This window comes from Rhinolophus sinicus, chromosome 16 (assembly GCF_057876585.1).
Source record: "Rhinolophus sinicus isolate RSI-liver-muscle chromosome 16, RSI-T2T, whole genome shotgun sequence".
Lineage (NCBI taxonomy): Eukaryota > Metazoa > Chordata > Mammalia > Chiroptera > Rhinolophidae > Rhinolophus > Rhinolophus sinicus.
In genome coordinates, this window is record NC_142516.1 from 60,394,977 (window position 1) to 60,418,589 (window position 23,613).

At 37.5% G+C, this 23,613-nt stretch overlaps 1 protein-coding gene across 5 annotated transcripts in view; it reads right to left on the reverse strand.

Moving 5' to 3' along the window:
- Positions 1-4,298: 4,298 nt before the first annotated feature.
- Positions 4,299-23,613, reverse strand: part of TTC39B (tetratricopeptide repeat domain 39B) — a 121,879-nt gene continuing 102,564 nt past the window's right edge. For 4 of the 5 annotated variants that reach the window (XM_019739166.3, XM_019739170.3, XM_019739168.3 and 1 more), the window contains 4 exons: positions 22,307-22,415; positions 10,528-10,645; positions 8,135-8,251; positions 4,299-4,726 (listed from right to left, as the gene is read on the reverse strand). In XM_019739166.3, the coding sequence (XP_019594725.3) occupies positions 4,636-4,726; positions 8,135-8,251; positions 10,528-10,645; positions 22,307-22,415 (435 nt within the window). In that variant the 3' untranslated portion in view covers positions 4,299-4,635. Of the gene's footprint in view, positions 4,727-8,130; positions 8,252-10,527; positions 10,646-22,306; positions 22,416-23,613 lie in introns of those variants that run through there. The other variant, XM_088793468.1, reaches the window with a different exon arrangement.

Here is a 23,613-nt window from a genome sequence, read left to right on the forward strand (position 1 = left end):
ATGACGTTATAAACAGACTGGAATGGACTTTAGCACCATCCAGGTCAGACAGCAACTGCTCAACACCGAACATAATCTCCTTCATGGTAACTTCTGATGTGTCCTTTTCATTACATTTCAAGTTCAACATTCTGAAGTAACTAAATCTAAGAAGATGTATAAAAGACAAAAAGTACCACAATGAGAAGCAATCTGATATATAAAGAAAAAAAATATGTAAATAATTGGTCTGGGGAAGGAGAAACAATCTGGAAAAAATCCTGTACTCCTGAAAGAACAGTATAAAGCATTGTCTATTTAATGTTTTGGAAGCTGTTTCCTAGCTATGTATCTGATCAACAAATGTCTAAAGAGATTAAAATGTCAGTTATATGTATGCATTTCACTTATTAAATATGTATGCATTTCACACATTAAAAATATTAATAATAGGTAGCAAAGGCATAAAATACGTAAGCTTAAACTATCTGCCAAATTATCCTGTAAGTGGGTAACTAGTGTCTAAAAATCTTTAAATAGTAATACTGGCCTAGCTGGGTCAATGTTGAAACATTAACAATATAAAGGGATTGAAAGGTCAGGGGATTGGTTGTTTCAGAATAATGTTAATCTTAGAAAATATTATTTTAATCGTAAAATTACTAACATCTCAAAGGTGAGAGTTACTTCCTCTACAACTCTAACAGTTTGTACTGTTGCATCTGGAAAAAAAGCAAGCAAGCAATATCTTTAAAGTCTGATTAAAATAGTAATCTTAAAAATGAAATTCTCTTAGTTTAGTATAGAAGGAGCTCTGGGGAGTGGATAAGGAATAGTGTTCAAATGTGCCAATGACCTTGCTCATCTGCAAAACAAACCTGAAGAAATGCAAGTTTATGGACACTTAAATGGAAAAAGCAAACCCCACCAATATATACTTGAACCACAACTGACAATGCAACCGCGGTGATTGGGTGATCACAGTAGTCAGTAGGTAAAAGCCAGAACTCCAGCACAATATTAGTCCTTTAAGTAGAATGGCGGCATGTGTAAATGGGTGCTTCCTGACACTTAGCATTATTCCAACACGTGCCCCTAGCTATGTTCAAGTGCACAATAGACATAGGTGGCCAGTGGCTACCATCCTAGACAGAGAAGGACTGAAGGAGACACAATACTGGTTAGAGATTAGGAAGGATGAGGTAATTTCACAAGATCCGTTCCAGGCGCTATGAGACCCAAAATCTTAGGGCACCAACACAATCACTGGAGTCTTCATTAATTCATTTTAGCCAAACATATTTGAATTTACAATTTACAAATATGGAGAGAATAACTAGGAACAAATAAAAATATGGAAAAAAGCCAATGAAGAATTAATGAGTTAATTCCAGAAATTTTTTCCAGTTGGTCAGAGACCGTTTCTTAATTATTATTTTTAATGTCCAAAGAAAGAAAAACATCTATTTGAAAACATCAACAGATTCTCTTTAAGTGAATGAGAACCGAAATCAGAGTATTAATGGCAGGGCTATCAGTGCCTACCACAAAGTAACTACCTCTAAAAGTAGCTTCAAAAGAGAAAGGGGCATTTTTCACCTGTACATACATCTCACTGAGTTGAAGCCCTGATCAGACTCAAAGTTAAACCATTAGCTTCCAGGCCAGGTAAGAATGACAATCACATAGCTCTGTTAAACTACAACTTTGCAAAAGAGATGGTTACGCTGTCAAGATTGTTTCAATGATTTAAAATCTTTGACGTTGATTATCTGAAATTCACCTCCGATAGCTTGGACCCACTTGCAGAAGAAAGAGAGAATCAATAGACTCCCTTTCCCCATGTAACTTGGGACCTTCTTGTATCCAGGAGAAGCATGGAAACATTAAAATACATGTCCATATAAGAACTGATGTAGTTAATCTTCCATTAATTGTCAAACAGAAATCATGCCTTCCCTGTCACCCGTCCTACAAAAGCATAACCTCTACTTGAGTCTTAAATTTACACAGCACCAGTCAGAACTCTGGTTCTCTCTTTTCCTTTCTTTTTTTTTTGTAAAGCAATTATACCAAAAACTACACAAATTGCACAAACTGTCAGACACATTGGCAGCCCAACCCTCCACATATGCCCCTCAAAACATTAGATACAACATTGTCACTTCAGTATCATTCTTCACAGAACACCCTGAATCACAAAATAACTCCCAAAACGCAATATGAACTGATGTCACAAGAAACTGGTGCCACCAACAGTGTCTTGAACATGGCAGGAAACAGATTAATATGTAGCATGAGTGATATGACAGCACTTAAAAGTCCACTGGATAGATTACCCACATTACCAGGTAACTACAAAAAGAATAGAAAGTAATAATAAAAACAAAACAAGAAAAAAGGAAATTCTAACTAAACAGGAATAACTTTTATATTTGTTTGCAATATAGTTAAAATAAAATAAAAAATAACCACTATTAGTTTAATTGTTTTCATTTTATACCAGATAGAAATTTTTTTTACCAACTTTTGCTCTGACTTACAGCTTCTCACAAAAACATTGTAGGTGCTTATACTTTTAAAAAAATAATGTCCTCAAAGCTCCTCTAAGGAATTTATAAATGTGTTTCCAAATTATACAAAAAATAATTATTAAACGTATTTTCCACTACTACCTTGTAATGACCGTTTATTTTCTCCTTTGTCTGGACGTACAGTCAAGTTATATAACTCGTATTAATAGCACAGATTAAGGTGGTGTTCTGACTCGAATTGTATTAATCACCTTTCATTGGAAATACATCCTCAGTATTAATCAAGAATTAATACCTTAAAGGAAATAAGATCCGAGACCTGCTGGGTACAGGCTCATGGAGCAGGGAAGAACTAGCAAGGAGCAAATTCATAATCTAAGCGACTATCAGTGCCAAACACATGAATAAATTTAAAGGTGTTTGAACTTCCAAGCTTTTCTCATCTTACATCAGAGACCACAGATTCAGCCAATCTTTTTGTGTTGATACTGTAATCCGTGTATAAAAACCATGAATGTTACAACTGATATTCACATAGCCTTCCAGCTTACAAAAAGCTACGCATGTGATTATGCCCTAATTGAGCCCTCACCGGCACCAAGGTCTATGGTACTATCCCTATTGGGGAAACTGAGTCCCAGAAAGGGTGAATGACTTGCTCCATATCGAGGAACTAACAGAGATGGGCTCCTGACCCCCAGTCTGGGGCTCTTTCTGTTAAATGGCAGAGGCTTCCATGACAAGCTTTTCTTCAAAATAGAAACAGATATAGGACGAAACCCTGATTCATTGATTCACAAATTGTTTTTCCTCTCTCTGGTCCTCAGCTACAAAACATACATTTTGGGGGGAAAGGGGGAGGGGAGACAGTGATGATTGCAAAATGGAAACACACTCTAAGTGGGAATCATTCGGATTATACATTTTAACAGTTGTTTGGTGAAAATAAATACGCAAAACACAGACTAACAGTTATAAAACAGAAAGAGACCTTGACAGTCATCTGTTGTTTTTCCATTTCACAGATAAGAAAAATACGAGGATACAGCAAGCACGGGGTCTCCCTTGAGGTCACTCGGTAACTGCTCACCAGTAGCAGGGCCAGGACCAACCACACAGAGTCGGGCTCTCTTCCCCTCAGTGCCCTGATTGTGTTTCCAGATTAAAGGACTAAACACAGTCCAGATATTTACAAGGAACCATCACAGTGCTACAGAGGTTATAAAATTAGACCTTACCAACATCAAGAGTGTAAAAATTATTGATATTTTACATATCATTTAAAGCAGCAGGATATGTTGCTTCCTATAAGAAAAATAATCAACATAAGATATTTTAAGCTTTCATCGCTAAGGTTGCGGATAATTTCTAAAATATAACTTTTTATTCCCGTTAGATATAGAGTTGTGTGTTTTTTAAATTTTGTTATTTAAATAGACTTAAGTACATTCAAAAACAGGGTAGTCTCTCAAAAATGTCACAACCTTTAACATACATGAAGAATTAAAAAAAACAAACGAACAGTATTTCACCATCTTTGATAGACGCAGGTCTTTACAACCTATTAACTACATTACCCCATCCCCGTTTGTACCCACTGCCTGTCTTCAGGAGTCTTCAGAGGGTTAGAAAGCTATTTTGAAAGTAGGCCATTTTATTTTCCCCTCTGAAATGTAAATACGAGGCGACAAAATATCTGAGGTTTAACTGACCAACAAATCTAAGAATGGCTCAACTTGTAAACCATTTGCTACTTAAACAATATTAACTTCCATATTAAAAAAATAAATAATCTAATTAGACTTTATTGTACCTGTGAGTCCTCTAAAAGGCTTCTTCACTCTCCAATTCAAATCTAGTATGAAATTTTTTTTGGAGAGGCAAAATAGAAGAATTTTCTAGATAGTATTGAACATTATTCCATAGCAGTGGGGTTGGGCGGAGAGAGAGAAATTTACATAGAACAACACAGAACAAAACCACACAGATGATAGAAAATATTGACAACAAAATTGACTTCTTGTCGCTCATTCACAAGATCACTTTTCCACTTTAATACAAGGTCTAATCTATAGCAGATGCCGGTGTTAATGGAGAGGAAATTCCACTCCTCATGTTCTGATCAATCTGAGGAAGGTTTTTTCCAGAGGTGAAGAGCTGCCTGAATTCTGAAGTGCAGTCTAGACTCCATGGAGTAGTCTTTGTAGTTGTTTCTAAAGACAATAACGAGACAATTGTAACGTCAAAATTCCTTTGTACACCAGAGCACCACCACCATCCCCCTTCCTCTCATCCTCATTCCTCATTTGCTTTCAAACCTGAACATGCATAACAGTGGGTCTTGTTAAAATGTAGATTCTGGTCCTGTGAGGAGAGGATGGCAATATTCTTTATTTCTAGGAGCTTCCTGGTGGTGACCTAAAAGTCATACTTTGAGGAGCAAGGTTCTACTTAATTACCCAGCCGCTCACAAACACTGAAAAGTTATGAGGAGGGCTTAACAAATTTTGTGTATTACTCTTAAATAGTTGGTCTCCTTCTTCTAATCTGGATGTTTTAAGGCAGCCTTGTATAAACAGGGCGGACATAATCAATCACACCCCCCACCACCACCAAAATTGTCTTGAAATTCCCATGAAACAACCGCAACAAAAGAGCAGGATTACTTGGTGACACCAAAATTACCAACTCCAATTCTCATAGGAAAATATCAATGGTTTGGCCAATAATTATTGTGTGACAATGTCAGTGGGGGGTCATAGAAATCCACAGATTATTTAAAAACTTTACTTAGATCATTCATGTTGACTTCTCTTTGCTAGAATTGTTAAGAATCAGTAAAATGGAATGGCTTCGACTTTGGGCTCCAGCTTTCATACATTGCCTTGGCCCATGGGTGAGCTGTAACGTCTTTCTTTGCAGTGGAACTCATTTCTTTCTATAGCCCTTCATTTTATATAGGTCTAAGTGCTATTTACCGGTAACCTTGAAAAAAGGTTATAATTCATAATAAGGGCTCTTATTCATAAGCTAAATCAACATCTAGAGTTTACCAAAGGATGTCCTAGAGTATTTTCCTAAATGTCTGGTCACTAATTCTGGCAACTTTACAAAGCTCCTAATAGATAAGGAAAACTGCAGACAATTGTCAGTCTTGAAATTATCAGGAAGTCTGTTGATGTTGTCATCATCGGTACTGGCTTGAGTTAGTGGTGACTTTTGATCACTGCTGGTCTTGTTTTTTACTAGTAAATTATCAGTCTCTTATTTTCATCATTACAAAGTTGTGTTATTATGCTTAGGTAACACTAAATATGTCCAAATAATAAATACTTGGAACAATAGTATTTATAGTCCCTAATTTTCCATTAGCTGCATTTGATGATACATCCATGTCAGTTGAAATATGAGTCATTACCACTCTCAACAAGTTAACTTTAAAAGTGTCTTGCTCTTATATCTCCCATGAGGAGGAGGAAGAGGCAGAGAGGGAGAAGGAAAAGGAGGAGGAAGAGAAGGAGAAAAAGGCTCTCTTGGCTCCACGTCTCTGAAGCTTCTGCCCCATTACTATGTTTTATTCACAGCAAAACATCCAGAAAGAGTTGCTTAAAGTAGCTGACTCTACTTTCTCACCTCACCTGTCAAAGTCCCCAATGATCTTCACGCTGCCAAGTTCATTTCCTAGCCTCACCTTGCTCGACCTGTCAGCAGCTGTCTTTACACCTGACGACTCTCTTCTTTTTTTTTTTTTTTTTTAAAGATTTTATTGGGGAAGGGGAACAGGGCTTTATTGGGCAACAATGGTCAAATTGTTGTCCTTTCAATCTTAGTTGTGGAGGGTTCTGTTCAGCTTCAAGTTGTTGTTCTTTCAGTCTTAGTTGTGGAGAGCGCAGCTCAGCTCCAAGTCCAGTTGCTGTTGCTAGTTGCAGGGGGCACAGCCCACCATCCCTTGCGGGAGTCAAACCGGCAACCTTGTGGTTGAGAAGACACGCTCCAACCAACTGAGCCATCCGGGAGCTCAGCGGCAGCTCAGCTCAAGGTGCCGTGTTCAATCTTAGTTGCAGGGGGCAGAGCCCACCATCCCTTGCGGGACTCGAGGAATTGAACTGGCAACCTTGTGGTTGAGAGCCCACTGGCCCATGTGGGAATCGAACCGGCAGCCTTCGGAGTTAGGAGCACGGAGCTCTAACCGCCTGAGCCACCGGGCCGGCCCCGACTCTCTTCTTTTTGAAACACTCTGTTCACTTGGCTTTCCTGGATATCTTCCTCACTCACTGGCCACTTCTTCTTAATCTTATTGCTTCATCTCTACAAGGATGGGCTCTAGGCTGGATCTCTTTCTTTAGCTATGTAAGTCTCCCAAAACTACCTCCTCAAGTGTCATGGCTTTAAATATCCCTGTCTCTGTGCTGGTGACTTTGCAATCTCTACGTTTGGCCCTTACTTTTCCACTGAACTCCATGCTTCTACAGTAGACTGCCACCTCACTGTCTCCATGTGGAAACCTAAGAGGCATCTCAAGATATCATAGTGTAAACAGAAGTATGTTCTTTTCTCTCCCCATCATTAGCAACCTAGTAACCCAACCCCCTAAATACAGAGGTTATGTAGCTGTGGGTTCAGCCAGGAGTGTTCTGCTGACTGATCTCAGGACTGGCTTTAATTATACAAATCTCAACTACAACATCACCTCCTCAAGGAAGCCTTCCAGAATTAGCCCAATCGAAAGTATCAGCCTGGTACTCTGTATCATACTATAAATCTCAACAAAGCACATGCCACTGCTGTTCCTCCTACTTGTTTGTTTATTTAACATCCCCCTCCAAGTAAGAGAGCAGAAACACTGCCTGTTTACGTACAGCTGTCTGTCTGGAGCATTTACCAGTGCCGGGCACATAAGGGTGCTCAGTGAACACTTGCTAAATTTGAGTAAATGAACAAACCAATGGACCACTAAGCTACGTATGGCCTAGAGCTAAAATGGCATTCTTTGTCCACTGCAAAAAGTCTTCAAGGCAAACAGACCACAGGGCTTTTGCCTCCACTGAGTGAGCCATGATCACAAGTCTGAGAGTCACTGTCTGGCAGAAATGACAAAGTGCTTTGAATTTGCCACAGCAGACAGAAAGTAGAGTCAGGGGAGGATTCAAAGGGCTTCTTCAAACAGTGGGTCTTCGAGGAAATGAGAAATTTGGCTGACTACACCAAGAGTCAGCAAATTATGATCACTATCTGGACACATCCATTTATTTACCTGTTGTCTTCTATGGCTGCTTTTGACACAACTGAGTAGTTGCAATGGAGACCTTATAAAACCAAAAATACTTACCATCTGGCCCTGCACAGAAAAAGTTTGGTGACTTGATAGAGAACAGGTTAGGTTAGATATCTGTCACACAAAAGCCCACAATCACAACATCCGTAAATAGTCACAGGGCCAGGCGTTCAGAAGCAAAAGCCATGAGCACAAACTAAGCCTAAGTTAGCAAGGGTAACATGATTACTAACTTGAATGACTGTTTTAACTTGTAGGTGTATGTACAGTATTACTGCTGTTGTTATCACGGTATTGACATTCCGCACTCCATAGCAACCAGGGAAAAGCTGTCATTGTCACTTACCTGGCAGTTTCAAGGGTCTTTAGGGCCTTGTCAATCTCCCCTTGGCTTTTGTACAAAAATGCCAACTCAAACAGAGTAAATGGCACTAGGTAGTGGTCAAACTTCAGTAGCTTTTCACTAAAAGAGGGAATGAAAAGCAATTAAGTTTCTTCACAGAACAAGAAATGTATCATTCTGTTTCAACATACATATTCTGCCCATTCCTCAGAAAACAGGCACAGCACTAAAGCCCATTATCAGAGAAAAGCTGTCCTTATCCAGTCAAAGCACCGAACTACGGCAATAAATAGCATGCTTTTAATATGTTTATCTCCTATCTTACTCCTTAACCTCAGTCCAGCACTGAGGATTGTTTATAGCCCCATAGGTAGACGAGTACATGCAGATCTTCAAAGATTAACTCTGGAAAGGACAAGATCATCCTTCCGAGCATGAATGTGTTCAGGAAAGGACTCCATTTAGGAATAAGGATGCTGTGTTATTTTTGCTAAGCTTCACTTTGCTTGGTATTGTTAAGTCTTATAACACTAAAAAATGTCAATAAAGAAGTCAATACTTTTGTTTTCAGCAATATTATGAAAACTCTCTGATGACAAAACATCTCAAAGCACTGAAAAATTAGGAATAACACACTTTCAAAGGCATAGCTCAACTCACAGGAACATAAGAAAAATTCTCCAACTGAAAACAAAACAAAACCAGAGCTCTGAGTGTGTGGATGCCAAAACACTCCTGGGGTCTGCTTCGGTCTGAACCGACCAGGGCTTGTGTCTCAATGTCCATGCAGGAGATGAGGCTTTGGGCCCGTACGGGACAGGGAGCCAGGCCTGGGACCGCTATGTAAGCTGGACCCTTGAACAGCTCCTCCCTCAGAGAAAGGGCAGATTATAAAAAACTCAATCACTGGTAGCCTGTGCTCTAGGTGGGAAGTAAAAGCACCTTTCTTGGGACATTAATAACTAATAGTCTGCCCTCACATTCATCTGCAATTCAAATTTCATTGCCCCAAGGATCCAAGAACCTCCAAGCAATGCAATGAACAAAACTGTGGGCCTGGACTGCAAAAGTTTTTGGAGCATGTGGGAGAAAGAAAAGCTAAGTGACTTGAGAGAGACTCTTCCTCAATCCTAGCCTCACAGGAGTCTCAAGATAAAGTGCCAATGGAGAAAAACTCGCAATCCAAAATTATAAAACACATGTGCAAACAATTCACTATTGTTAAACCACAACAAACAGCACAAATGGGTAATACTTTTAATCATCCTTTTCATCCTTATAAAAACAACAGTAAAATAGAACTCCATGGCTACTTCTTTAACATGCTTACTAAGAACAGTATACTACTTATTTGAGAGATAGACATGGTCTCCTTCTGATAAAAACACCAGTCCTCCTAAATACTCATAAAATATTGTCACAAAGAAGAGGATGAATGGCCATGGATGGGAAGACACGTGATATGGAACAGAGGACATCAACTGGCAGTCTGTGGCTGTGATCTATTCGGCTCACAGTGTTTTCAAAAAATGTCAGCCAATATTTAAAAATCAGGTTTTACATAAAATCCATATTCCAGGCTTGTCATGAAAAATTGCAGGGATGATTGTTACTGGGCCTACACTGTACAGAACAATCGTCAGTTAGCACTTAGGAGTGGCTGCACTGTCTAGAGAGAACACATATGCTCCTAGGTTTGCAGGGCCCACCAATCCCTATTCCGGCCATCACTCAGGAAGGCTGCTTGTCTGGCAGCTGTAGGTATCTGCATTTATGACTCCAGATATAGAGAACAAAACCAGGCATCAGAACCTTGACTCAACTCTCTGTTTAGTAAAGGAGCAGAACATCACCATCATCGGTGCTATTAATATTAGAGGAAAAAAACCCACAAAACTCATGTATATACAGAAGAAATGCCCTTTCCAAAGGAGAAGCAGTTATAGCATTCATCACATGTCTTTCTTCCCCGCCAAATTACTATCTCAGTGATGGCAAGTCTCCTTACTCAACTCTGAATCCCTAGGCTCCAGGACAGTCTCTGGCACACAGGGTGTGCTCAAATATCTATGGAATAAATAAATGGGAAAGCAAAGGCAGGAATCAAAAAAGTATCAGAGGTTCCATACATCGCTGCCAGAGTTTAGACAGACACCTGTTAGCTTGGCTGTAAGTTTAGTTTTTGTGGGTCACCTTTAAACACCAAGTGGAAATGCACAAAGTCACATTCCACTTACATTATAATTTTCTTCTCGAAGAACGGAGAAAACACTACTGGATTCTCTCTCTGGTAACACCAAGGAAAAGGTTAGCAGCAAGAGATAAAAGCACTACTTTTTCAGTTATTCCCCAGAAGCCACAATTTCACTCAGGTTGGTTTCCTTGTTTGTTTTTACCTTTGGATAACATGACTGAAACACAATTCCGCTTGCAAGGGCCGCTGTAAGTTTTTCAGGCAGCATCCTTTGAGCAGCTTCACTAAGCACTCGTCATCTACTGAGTAGTCACTGAAGTCTTAAAGCAAAACAAACAAAAATCACGCACAAAAAGAAAAACACTTTTAAAGCTAAGAAAAATATTTTTAGCACTTGCTATGCCCCACTGAACAAAACACAATGAAAAAATATTTTTAATTAAAAGAATACTGAATGTACTACATTAGGTTAGTACACCATTTTATTAAGGAGTTCACTCCGCCCACTTAACATTTTTTTTTCAGGTGCTCATATACTGAATTATGTGTCCTTAGATATAACAGCAGAAAATCTGAACTCTAAATAAAGAGCTTTATTAATGCTGTACAAGGTAAAGCCATGAGGAGCAAGAAGGCTGCCTCCTCCTGTGGTTCTGGCTTCTAATTGTGTTGGCTTCGTGCAGATGAGGATAACACTTCCATATGGAGAAGCAGATGGCTTCTACCCATTAAAAATTCAGGATGCAGAATACCCTCTCCAGATCATTATGTTCATAACTTATCAATCCTCCAAGGCTACGTTTTTTTGAGGGGATATTATGTCATATAATTAGACAAAATTGTTCTGAAGTACATACCAGTTACCTAAAATCCTCACCCACTACTAACTACTCGAGGCTAATGTAAAGGTTTTTCTTTCACCACTTTGCCTTCTACAGCCCAAGGCTGTAGAATATTAAACAGAAGGAACCATATTATGTGTGACATCGACCTGACAAAGGTAGCCATTTCACATCTACCACTTTTGAAATCGGGGGTTTTTGCAAGTTAGGTGCAACTAAGTAGTCATTCCAAGGCAGACTGATAATTTATACATTTCAGGCTGTGACAACACGGTGGTGGGGCCGGGGGAGGCAGTAAACCAAACTAATGAGGCCCTGGGAGCCCCTCATATTGGAATCCTCCTGCTTTCAGAACAAACCTGAGAAATTACCATTAACACATGCTGGTTTTCAGTTAATGTCTATGGGAGGTTAACGATGCCTCTTAACCAACTAGAAGGAAGTCACTTTACTTCGAGGTGCTGAAAACAGCTGATACTCACCTTTCGCTTCCAAGATCTCATAGGTCATTCACCAAGAAAATCACAGATATCAATGCCACATTACCTTTCCTATTACTTAAGGTAACACACACACACACACATTCATGCTTCTAATCATGGATGCTGACTGAAATATACATTTAAGAAGCATTATCTTTCCAGGCCTAAAACCAAACCCTTAGGGTCCATGCTAGATGCTAATTTTAGTATCATTTTTGTGCATTTTATTGAGTTCTGTGTAGCTTTTCTAACAGTTCGTATTACCACAAAATTCTGGCGCTCACTGAACGACGATTTTGCTTAGGAAAAGACATAACAGGATAGGAAGCTAAAGTACCAGTAACGCCACAACACACTTAGCTTTCATTTAGATCAGGGGTGTCCAAACTGCGGCCCACGGGCCAACTGCGGCCCACAATCCATTTTTAATTGGCCCGCAGCAAATTCCAAAAATATATTTAGTTTACATAAATAAACCAGGTGAGGCAATACGTACTTCACCTCGAATGAGTGGCCCGGCAGTTTGTGTATTTTACTGCATGTGGCCCTTGGTAAAAAACGTTGAAAAAAGTTTGGACACCCCTGATTTAGATCATGGGTTAGGGATATAGAAAATGGTTCGAAAACACAAAAGTCCTCCAAAAACCTAAGAAAGCAAACCATCATTTTCTCAGACCATGGAGCACTATTTGTCAGATGACTATTTTCTCTTAAAATATGAATGTTTATGATTCTTCAGCTTATGGGTGAGTTCATGGATGAACATTTCAACAGTTTCCATTGTACATTCCAAGAAAATTACATGATAATGCTGCCAAAGCACATTTCCATCACAAAAGATCTGCACTTAATAATAAAACAAAGTGTAGGCTGAGGGGGAAAAAAAGTTTGAGGCCCAAACTTCAAAAATATCTATATTAAACTTTTTAGAAGCGAGTTGAAATGTACCAAAGGAAAAAATTGAAAATAGATTTAGGAAGTGAAAAGCCATAAAGCAAATGACTTTCTCTTTTAAGGAACTCTGTGTTTTCTATACAATTTCACCAAGCAAATTAAAATCACAATGAATAGTCAAAGAAAAGCTATTGTACTAACTTCTGGCTATATGTTGAATATGATTAGATTTCAAATGAAACACTAATGGAATAAATAGCAAATGCTGACTCCAGGCATGTTATTCTAAATATTTTTCTCTCTTTAAACAGTATTCCTCCCTTTGTACCCATGACCAGCCTTTCAGAATTCTGGCATTGTCAGAGTAGAAAGCCAATTGTACCCTCTACCATCTTTGACTTTTGAGATACTTGCCAAAGGTAGAAGCAAAAACACATTCAATTCCTAATAATGAAGTGGAGGAGGGATAGGGTGGAGATGAAGTCACCTCGGGTTTACAATTTTACTCTATTTTCCAAATTTGGAATTTTTCCTCTGACTCTGAAGAAGAATAGGAACTCAATTACTCAAAGATCATAACAGTAGTGGGGGGAGGGGGGGTGTTGGGGGGAGCTCATGTCAGGAAATCTTCCTGCATAAAACAATGGACCTGGAAGAGATCATCATAAATTTCATGCGTAACACCTGGCAAAATCGATCTTCAGAAAAGAAACCATATATATATATTTTAACCTGGGGGAAGACATATAAAACAGAAATTTATGAAATATGATGTGTCTGCCTGAGCTTCCCCCAGGCCTGCTTAAATATCTCTTAAGCCTATCATCTCAATATGTCTTTAAAAGAGGAAGGAATGGATAGACACGTTGTCTTGGTTTTCTAAATCCCTACTGCATTTTACATGCGGAGTTTGATACATATATTATTCCTTTAATTTTTTTCCCCCACCAATGGAGGGGCAATATAAACTTAAGGGTAGGGATGAAGAGCCTCCTTAAGTAGAGAAAACCCAGTGGTCCCTTAGGACTTCTTAATATGCAAATGCCCTGCTCTCTAGTGGTACATATTAGTCTATACTAAAAAGATGGACATTCAAACATCAGAATTTACTCTACTGAACCCAAACTCATCTTTGTAGCAAAACAGATGAAGCAAACTGGCCTATTTTCTGGGAGAAAAAAGTACCCTACAAATGCTTTCATTTAATAAAAGGTTTTCCTTTACCTCCCAGTTTTCAAAAATCCACTTATTTAAAAATATTCATTTTCCATTTAGTTTGTGGATGGTGGGATTTAATCATACGTAAGTCCCTTAATAGCAGGAACAAATACTTTCTCTGACTACCATAATTCTATATCTAGCAAGGAAAGAATGTTCAAATGAACAAACTGATGAAAAGTGGCCAAATTAGTCGAACAAAAATGAATACTAATAAAATTGTTCAAACACATTTTACAGAAGTACATTTTGTGATATCTCGTTTTTAAGGTGAATTTTCATACAGTTTCACTTCATCTAAATTTGAAATGATGTGACTTATGTTGATTTTTCACTCAAAAACAAATTGAAATATTTTTCCTTTTTGAAATTATTTCACATTAAAAATAGTAAAGATCACCTCACCCATTAGGATCACTACTACCAAAACAAAAACAAAACAAAACAAAAAATAATAATAAGTGTTGACAAGAATGTAGAGAAATTGGAACTCTTGTACACTGTTGGTGGGAATGTAAAATGGCACAGGGTCTATAGAAAACAGTATGGTCATTCCTCAACAAATTAAAAATAGAAATGGCATATGACCCAGTAATTACACTTCTGGGCATATATCTAAAAGAAACGAAAGCAGGGTCTCAAAAAATTATTTGCATACCCATGTTCATAGAAGTATTATTCACAATAGCCAAAAGGTGGAAGCAATCCAAATGTGCATCGATGGATAAATACATAAACAAAATGTATCATATAATGTAATGGAAAATTATGCAGCTTTAAAAAGGAAAAGAGATTCCGATATGCTACAATATGGATGTAGGGGATTATGCTAAGTGAAATAATCCAGTCACAAAGAGACAAATATTATATAGTTCCACTTACATGAAGTTTCTATAGTCAAATTCATAGAAACGAAGTAGAATGGTGGTTGCCATAGCCGGGGGTAGGGGAAAATGGGGAGCTATTGTTTAATGGATATGAAAAAGTTCTGGAGACGGGTTGCACAACCATGTGAATATACTTAACATTACTGAACTGTATAGTTAAAAATAATTAACATGGTAAATTTCATGTACATTTTACTACCAAAAAAGTGAAAACTTAAAAAGATACAATTATAAAAAAATAGTAAGGAAGCTTATCACAACTCTATGCTAATAGAAACTATATAGAAAATATGTTGGAACGTCTAGAACAACACACAAAGTCTGAAATGTCCATAAAGTGAGTCTGTCGTCTGTACTTATATATACGCTCCTTTGGTTGTGTGTAAAATAGAAAAAACTCTGAACTCCTCTTTTTGATCCCAATTTCATGAGGCTTCTCATCCACTTGTTTCCCAGGGGCCCAGAAATCAAAGGGAATTATCAGTCTGTGAAGATGAATACCTCAATATTTGGCTTCTCTACCTAAGCTCCAGCTCATTAGGGGTTGAAGTGTTGTTAACTTTTCTCTAAAGGGGAAGAGAAAAAGAAGACAAAGGGAACCAGGGTCCTTTTATAAAAATGCTGCCTTTAATATGAGAAGGTGACAGTACAGTAGTCCCCTCTTATCTGTGGAGCATATGCTCCAAGAGACTTCAGTGGATGCCTGAAACAGCAGATAGTACCAAGCCCTATACACACTATGTTTTTTCCTATACATATATACCTGTGGTAAAATTTAATTTATAAATTAGGTACAGTAAGAGATTAACAATAACTAATAGACTTGAACAATTAGAAAACTATATTGTAATAAAAGTTATGTGAATGTGTGTGTGTGTCTCTCTCTCTAAGTATCTGATTGTACTGTACTCACCCTTCTTCTTGTGATGATGTGAGATGATACAATGCCTGCATGATGAGATAAAATGAGGTGGATACACTGGACAAAGGAATAATTCATGTCCTGGGCCAGACAGAGCAGGACAGTGCGAGATTTCATCACACTACTCAGAACAGCACACAACTTAAAACTTACGAATTCTTTATTTCTGGAATTTTCCATTTAATATTTTCGGACTGTGGCTAACCACGGGTCACTGAACCCGCAGAAAGCAAAACCATAGATGAGGGGGAATGAAGTTACTCAATAGATGAGCTTTGTGGGTGACTGTTTTGCAATAGTAGAGCAGAATATTCCACTTACCTGGTCTCCCTGTGTCCACTGGTTTGTATTTGAAAGATGGCTAATGGGGGGGGGAGGCTTTGTGGCCTCAGAACAGCATTGCTCCTTGTTCTATTGGATTCTTTAACTATCTACCCATTGACCTTGTTAGCAGATAAGCCCACTGTATCAGCTTTCATTCTTTAATATTTCTTTTCCTGGCTGACAGGAATCTAAAGCTAGAATTATTTTAAATATGGAGAGCAGCCTAAATGCACAACAATATTGAAAGAGTGGATTAAATCATGATATATTAGATCCATGGAGTGCTATGAAGATTTTGAAATTAATGTAAGGGTTATTTAGCAACAATTTTAGAAGTTTATGGTAAAAATAGAACCACCATACAATTGCATCAAAAAAACTTAGGAATAAATTTAACCAAGGAAGTAAAAGACCTATGCTCAGAAAATTATAAGACATTGAAGAGCGATATTAAAGAAGATACTAATAAATGGAAACCTATACCATACTCATGGATAGAAAGAATATAGTTAAAATGTCCATACTACCCAAAGCAATATATAGATTCAACACAATCCCTATCAAAGTACCAATGACATTTTTCACAGAACAAGAACAAATAATCCTAAAATGTATATGGAACCAAAAAAGACCCCGAATAGCCACGGCAATCTTGAAAAATAAGAACAAAGTGAGAGGTATCACGATACCTGATATCAAATTACACTACAAGACCATAGTAACCAAAACAGCATGGTACTGGCATAAAAACAGACACATAGATCAATGGAACAGAATAGGGAGCCTGAAAAAAATCCATGTCTGTATGGTCCTTTAATCTACGATAATGGAAGCAAGAATTTACATTGGAGTAAAGACAGTCTATTCAATAAATAGTGCTGGGAAAACTGGACGGATACATGCAAAAAAAAAAAAAAAAAAAAAAAGAAATTGGACTACCTTCTAAAACACCATCTACAAAAATAGTTTCAAAATGGATTAAAGACTTAAATGTAAGACCCAAAACCATAAAACTCCTAGAAGAAAATATAGGAAGTAAACTCGCAGACATTACCCTTAGTAATATTTTTCCTGATATGCCTCCTAGAACAACGGGGAAAAAAAGAAAAAATAAATGGGACTATATCAAACTAAAAAGTTTTTCACAATAAAGGAAACCATCAACAAAATGAAAAGACAGCCTACTGAATGGGAGAAGATACTTGCCAATGATACATCTGATAAGGGGTTAATATCCAAAATTTATTTAAAAAAAAAAAACTCATATAACTCAACACCAAAAAACCAAACAGCCCAATTAAAAAATGGGCAGAGGACATGAAGAGACATTTTTCTAAAGAGGTCATACAGATGGCAAACAGACATATGTAAAGATTCTCAATGTCACTAATCATCAGAGAAATCCAAATAAAAACCACGAGATACCACCTCACTCCTGTCAGAATGGCTATCATCAATAAATCAACAAATAACAAGTGTTAGTGAGGATGCAGAGAAAAGGGAACCCTTGCGCACTGCTGGTGGGATTGCAAGTTGGTGTAGTCACTATGGAAAACAGTATAGAGGTTCCTCAAAAAATTAAAAATAGAACTACCTTATGACTCAGCAATTCCAGTCCTGGGTAATTAGACAAAGAAATCCAAACACTAATTCGAAAAAATTTATGCACCCCTATGTTTATTGCAACACTATACACAATAGCCAAGGCATGGAAACAACCGAAATGCCCATCGGTAGACGACTGGATTAAGAAACTGTGGTTCATTTACATAATGGAGTATTACTCGGCCATGAAGAAGAATGAAATCTTACCATTTGCAATGATATGGATGGACCTAGAGAACATTATGCTACGTGAAGTAAGTCAGACGGAGAAAGACAAATACCATATGATCTCACTTATATGTGGAATCTAAAGAATAGAACAAATGAACAAACTAATCAGAAACAGTCTCAGAGATATAGAGGAAAAACTGAGGGTTGCTAGATGGGAGGGGGGTGGGGATAAGGGTGGGCATGAGGGAGAAGGGGAGGGAATTAGAAAGCACAATGGGTAACCACAAGAATGCCATGGGGATGCGAAAGACAGTTTGGGAAATATAATCAATAATGTTGTAAAGATTTTATAGGGTATCCGATGGACACTTGTCTTATTAGGGAGACCACTTCAGGGATGCTGTAGGTGTCTGACCACTGCAGTGTACACCTGAAGCTGAAGCTGAATAATAATGAATGTCAACTATAATTTTATATACATATACACGTAGTCACAGGATGTGGAGTACAGCATAAGGAATAGAGTCAGTGGAACTGTAACACCTATATACGATGTCAGAGGGGTAGTAGATTGGGGGTGGGGGGTTATCACCTTGTGAGGGGTATAAATGTCTAACTATTATATTGTTTTGTACACCTGAAACTAATAATAAAAAGAAAGCAATTGTGATACATTTATACAACGGAGTATTACTCTGCCACAAAAAAGAATGCAATCTTACCATTTGCAACAACATGGATGGACCTAGAGGATATCATGCTAAGTGAAATAAGTCAGCCTGAGAAAGACAAATACCATATATGTCACTTATATGTGGAATCTAAAGAATGGAATAAATGAGCAAACAAAAGAGAAATAGTCTCAGAGATACAAAGAAAAAACCGATGGTTGCTAGAAGGGAGGGGCATTGGGACATGGGGGAGAACTCAAAGGGATTAGAAAACACAAATTGGTAATCACAAAACAGTCATGGGGATGTGAAATGCAGTATGGGGAATATACTCAATAATGTTATAAAGATTATGCAGGGTGTCAGATGGGTACTGGACTTATCGGGGGGATCACTTCATAGGTTATATACTAATAAATGCATAACCACTGCGTTGCACACCTGAAACTAATATAAAATAACACTGAATGGCAACTATAATTAAGTATATATTTATATAGTCACGAGATGTAAAGTACAGCATAGGTAATATAGTCAACGGTATTGTAATAGCTACATATGATGTCAGAAGGGTAGTAGATTTGGGAGGGGTTATCGCTTTGGGAGGGGTGTAAATGTCTAATCATTATGTTGTTTTGTACACCTGAAACTAATAAAAAAAAATAGAAATACCATATGATCTAGCAATTCCATTCAGGTATCTATCCAAAGAAAAGGAAAACACTAAATCCAAAAGATATATGCATCTCATGTTTATCACAGCATTATTTACAATAGCCAAGATATGGAAATAACCTAAGTGTCTATCAATGGATAAATAAAGATAATCAGGGCTGGCCTGGTGGCTCAGGCAGTTAGAGCTCCATGCTCCTAACTCCAAAGCCTGCTGGTTCGATTCCCACATGGGTCAGTGGGCTCTCAACCACAAGTTTGCCAGTTCGATTCCTCGACTCCCACAAGGGATGGTGGGCAGTGCCCCCTGCAACTAGCAAAGGCAACTAGACCTGGAGCTGAGCTGCGCCCTCCACAACTAAGACTGAAAGGACAACTTGAAGCTGAACGGCACCGTCCACAACTAAGATTGAAAGGACAACAACTTGACTTGGGAAAAAAGTCCTGGAAGTACACACTGTTCCCCAATAAAGTCCTGTTCCCCTTCCCCAATAAAATCTTCAAAAAGAAATAGATAATCACACACGCACGTGCGCTCACACACACGAATATTATTCAGCCATAAAAAAGAATTAAATCTTGCCATTTACAAAAGCATGGATGGACCTTGATGGTATTATGCCAAGTGAAATAAATCAGATAAAGACAAACATGGTATGATCTCACTTACATGGAGAATCTTAAAAGAAAAAAAAACAACCCACGCTCATTACATACAGAGAACAGATTGGTGGTTGCCGGCGACAGGGGGTCATGGGTGGGCAAATGGTGAAGGGGGTCAAAAAGTACAAACTTCCAGTTATAAAATAAATAAGTCACAGAGACGTAATATATAGCATAGTGACTATAGTTAATAATACTGTATTGTGTATTTGAAAGCTGCTACCATGTTTCCACGAAAATAAGACCTAGACGGACAATGAGCTCTAATGCGTCTTTTGGAGCAAAAATTAATAGAAGACCCGGTCTTATAGTATATGATATTATATAAGACCCAGTCTTATATTACAGCAAAACAAGACTGGATCTTCCATTAATTTTTGCTCCAAAAGATGCATTAGACCTGATTGCCTGGCTAGGTCTTATTTTCAGGGAAACACGGTAAGCGAGTACCATATTTTGCCATGTATAATGTGCTCTTGTGTATAATGCGCACCAACATTTTTGGCCCAAACTTTCAGGGAAAAATTCTTTTGTTTTAATTTTGTAATTCAAATTTGTATTTATTTACATTTAGGTACTTGTTTTTTATATTATAAAGGAATTTTAGCATTTATTTTTTAACCTATTATGATAGAAGAAATTTTACGTAACAAATAATTACAAAACACAAGAACAGATACAAGGTACAAGAAATGTTATGTACCGGTAACAAATTTACGATATATATGCATCACGAAAGGCTAAGAACTCTTCATTATTGAAAGTTCGTTATAAGTTCAGCAAAATCTGTTATCGTATTCCAGGGTATTATTTTGCATACAGATATCGTCATTGATGTCTAGAGTTACACTTTTAACTCATAAGCATAAATAAAAGAATTATAAACATTTATATAGATATGGAATTAGTACTACCCATGTATAATGCTCATTCTTATTTTTCCCTTACAAATTTGGGCAATAAAGTGAGCATTATATACAGCAAAATGCGGCAGATCTTAAAAGTACTCATCAGAAGAAAAAAATTGTGTAACTATGTATGGTGACAGATGTTAACTAGATTTATTGTGGTAATCATTTTGCAATGTATACAAATATTGCACCATTATGTTGTACACCTGAAACTAATATAATGTTTTTTTATGTCAATTACACCTCGATTTTTAAGAAAAGTGTATGATATATTCAGCAAAGAAAAACTAGGCTAGTGTATGCCCAGGTACACTGATAATAACTATAAAAATTAGTTGGAATAGGATGAAATACACAAAAATTATAAGTTAATTGTGTTGCAGGAAAAATATGGGTGACTTTTTTCACCTATCTATCAACTGTAATTATGTGTTTAATTTTTTTAAATTGTAAAGAGTAATGTCATTAAGCATTTCAGCTCCATACTGTAGCTCCAAATACAAACCTGATCCAAATGAGGTCCTCGTCCCCGAAGCCATATTCACTAATGTAATCCCCATGGGGGGTGGAGGGGGGAGTAGGCAAGTATATTGAGTATGGAGGCAGTGCTCCATCACTGCCCATCTTTTTCCAGCTAAGAAAAATGAGTTAACTGTTATATTTTCCCTGACTCTGAATTTCTATACCCTTTACCCTGTTTGTCACCATAGAAGTTTTCATTTAACTTCTGTGGTTAGAACATTCCAGAGAATAAGACCATTACCTTGGGATGTTACCCAAATGATTTGGGTGTTGATAAGAAACGGCAAAGGTTACCATTCATGGCATGGCTTATCAAAGGAGAAAGCCTCTATTAAACATAGAGAATTAGAAAATGTCAGAACAAGGAAACGTTGGATATCACCTGGCGCAACACCACTCTTGTTTTAAAAGAAACCAAGGCTCGGAGTGATGAGGTCTGTTTCCCAGAGTCTCGCAGCTGGGGAGTTGGGACTATAAGCCTTGTACTAACAGGCCAGCTGCTTCCAGGGAATGGAGCGTCCAGTAAGCTGGAGAGGGGCCTCTAGTACAACCAAAAATAATGAGTGAAAAATTAAATTGTGATAAGATTAAACTAGAAAACAATTCTGTGTGTCTACAAAAACATATTCATTAGAGAGCAAAAGGAGGCATGGAAAGCGTCACAAACTAAAACCAGAAGTGCATGCTTTCCTTGTGCTGATCTAACTCGACTGCCTTCTTCCTTTCATCCTTTTGGTAACAGATTTATTAAGGTCTCATTCACACAGCATACCATTCACTTATCTAAAGTGGACAATTCGCTGGCTTGAGTATATTACAGAGTTGTACAACCATCGCCACAATCGATCTTAGAACATTTTCATCACCCCAAAAAAGAAATGCCATACCCTTGAGCTATCACCCTCACCTCCGTTTTCCCATCCCTCGGCAACCACTAATCTACTTTCTGTCTCTACAGATCATAACATGTAGTCTTTTGCAACTGGCTTCTTTCACTTAGGCTAATGTCCCCAAGGTTCATCCATGTTTGACACATGCATCATCCCTCCCTTCAGCTTGACTGCATCACCCAGACACCTGCAGCCCAAGCTCTTTTGTCCTTGTGACGCACACAGATTAACATGGGCAGATGTGCATGGGGTAGGGCAAGAGAGTGGTAATGGTAAAGATTTCAAGGCTTTTACTTTTCATACTTACTTTCATTTTGTAAAGTTGCCTCAGCCTTTTCAACAGTTAACAACAGATTTTCAGAAAGGTCCTTTCTTTTGCACAGTACTGGAAAACCATTCCAGATGTACATCATTTCCTAACAAGGAAGAATGAAAAACCATTTACAATTATGTGTGGTTACTCGATATCCTTTATGAAAACAAGGCAACAAAACTACGTATGTATGTTTTGCTTTGGTTGCTGGGGATCGCAGGACAACATTTAGGGATCATTTCCTTAGCTTTCCTCACTTGAAGTTTCTTGATTTTATTATATGCTTTTTGCCTTTTATACTGTGAAGTAATTTAATACATACAGTATAGCATATTTTTACTGAAAAATTAATTTACTCATTCATTTAACAAATATTTATTAAGTACCTACTGGTATTTAATCCTTTTAGAAGATAATAAATTACAGACACAGAAATAAATATAATATTTTAAACTGATAGTATAAACAATTCTATCTAATACAAATTTTTGTTGTTACTTTTAAGTAAAGGGAAATATTTTAAAATATCTGTCAATCATTTACATAGATTGCTTCCAAGAACATCACTGGAAATGAATACAGGAAATATTTTACCGGGCTCAGATTCTTTTATAGCATTAAAACATGTGACAGTCCAGTAATGCAATCCAATATGCAGAAAATGCATTCATTTAAAGGTCTTATGGTTGAATGAAAGCACCTGAAAAGGGAAACTAATGCTTTCTCATTGCAAATTACATTTAATAGGCTAAGGGATGAGTGGGATTTTTTGGACCAAAAGCAAATGTGCTTTTGCTAAAAAATATTTTTCTCATCTTCCTGGTAGCGCAGTTCATATTTTGAATGGAATGAAATAAGCGGGGTGATTAGTACCTTCTTGGAAATATATTTGAAAATATGATAAAGATATTGTTTGAACAGCTTCTTACAGGGAAGCAGGGGAAATGAAGAAAATGCATTTGAGTAGAGTGGCAACAAAGTCATCTTTACTTTATGGCACTGAAAAAACTAAGGTCAACACATGCTAACTTTTATTTTACATCTAACAGTTTCTTGTTGCAGATAGGTCAATTCATTACTAACAGCTCGATTCATTACATTAATGGAATATTTATGTTAATTGACGATGATCGCTTTTAAAATTTTGCATTTATTGATGAAATATTTCATCAGAAAAAGCCAAGCTCCTATCTGAGATTTTCTGAAACACAGGATTTTGGTTAAATTCCTAGTTACCACAAATTCAAGCCAATTCTACACCCTAAGATATGGAGAAATAAGTACAGTAAGTTAACGTTCTG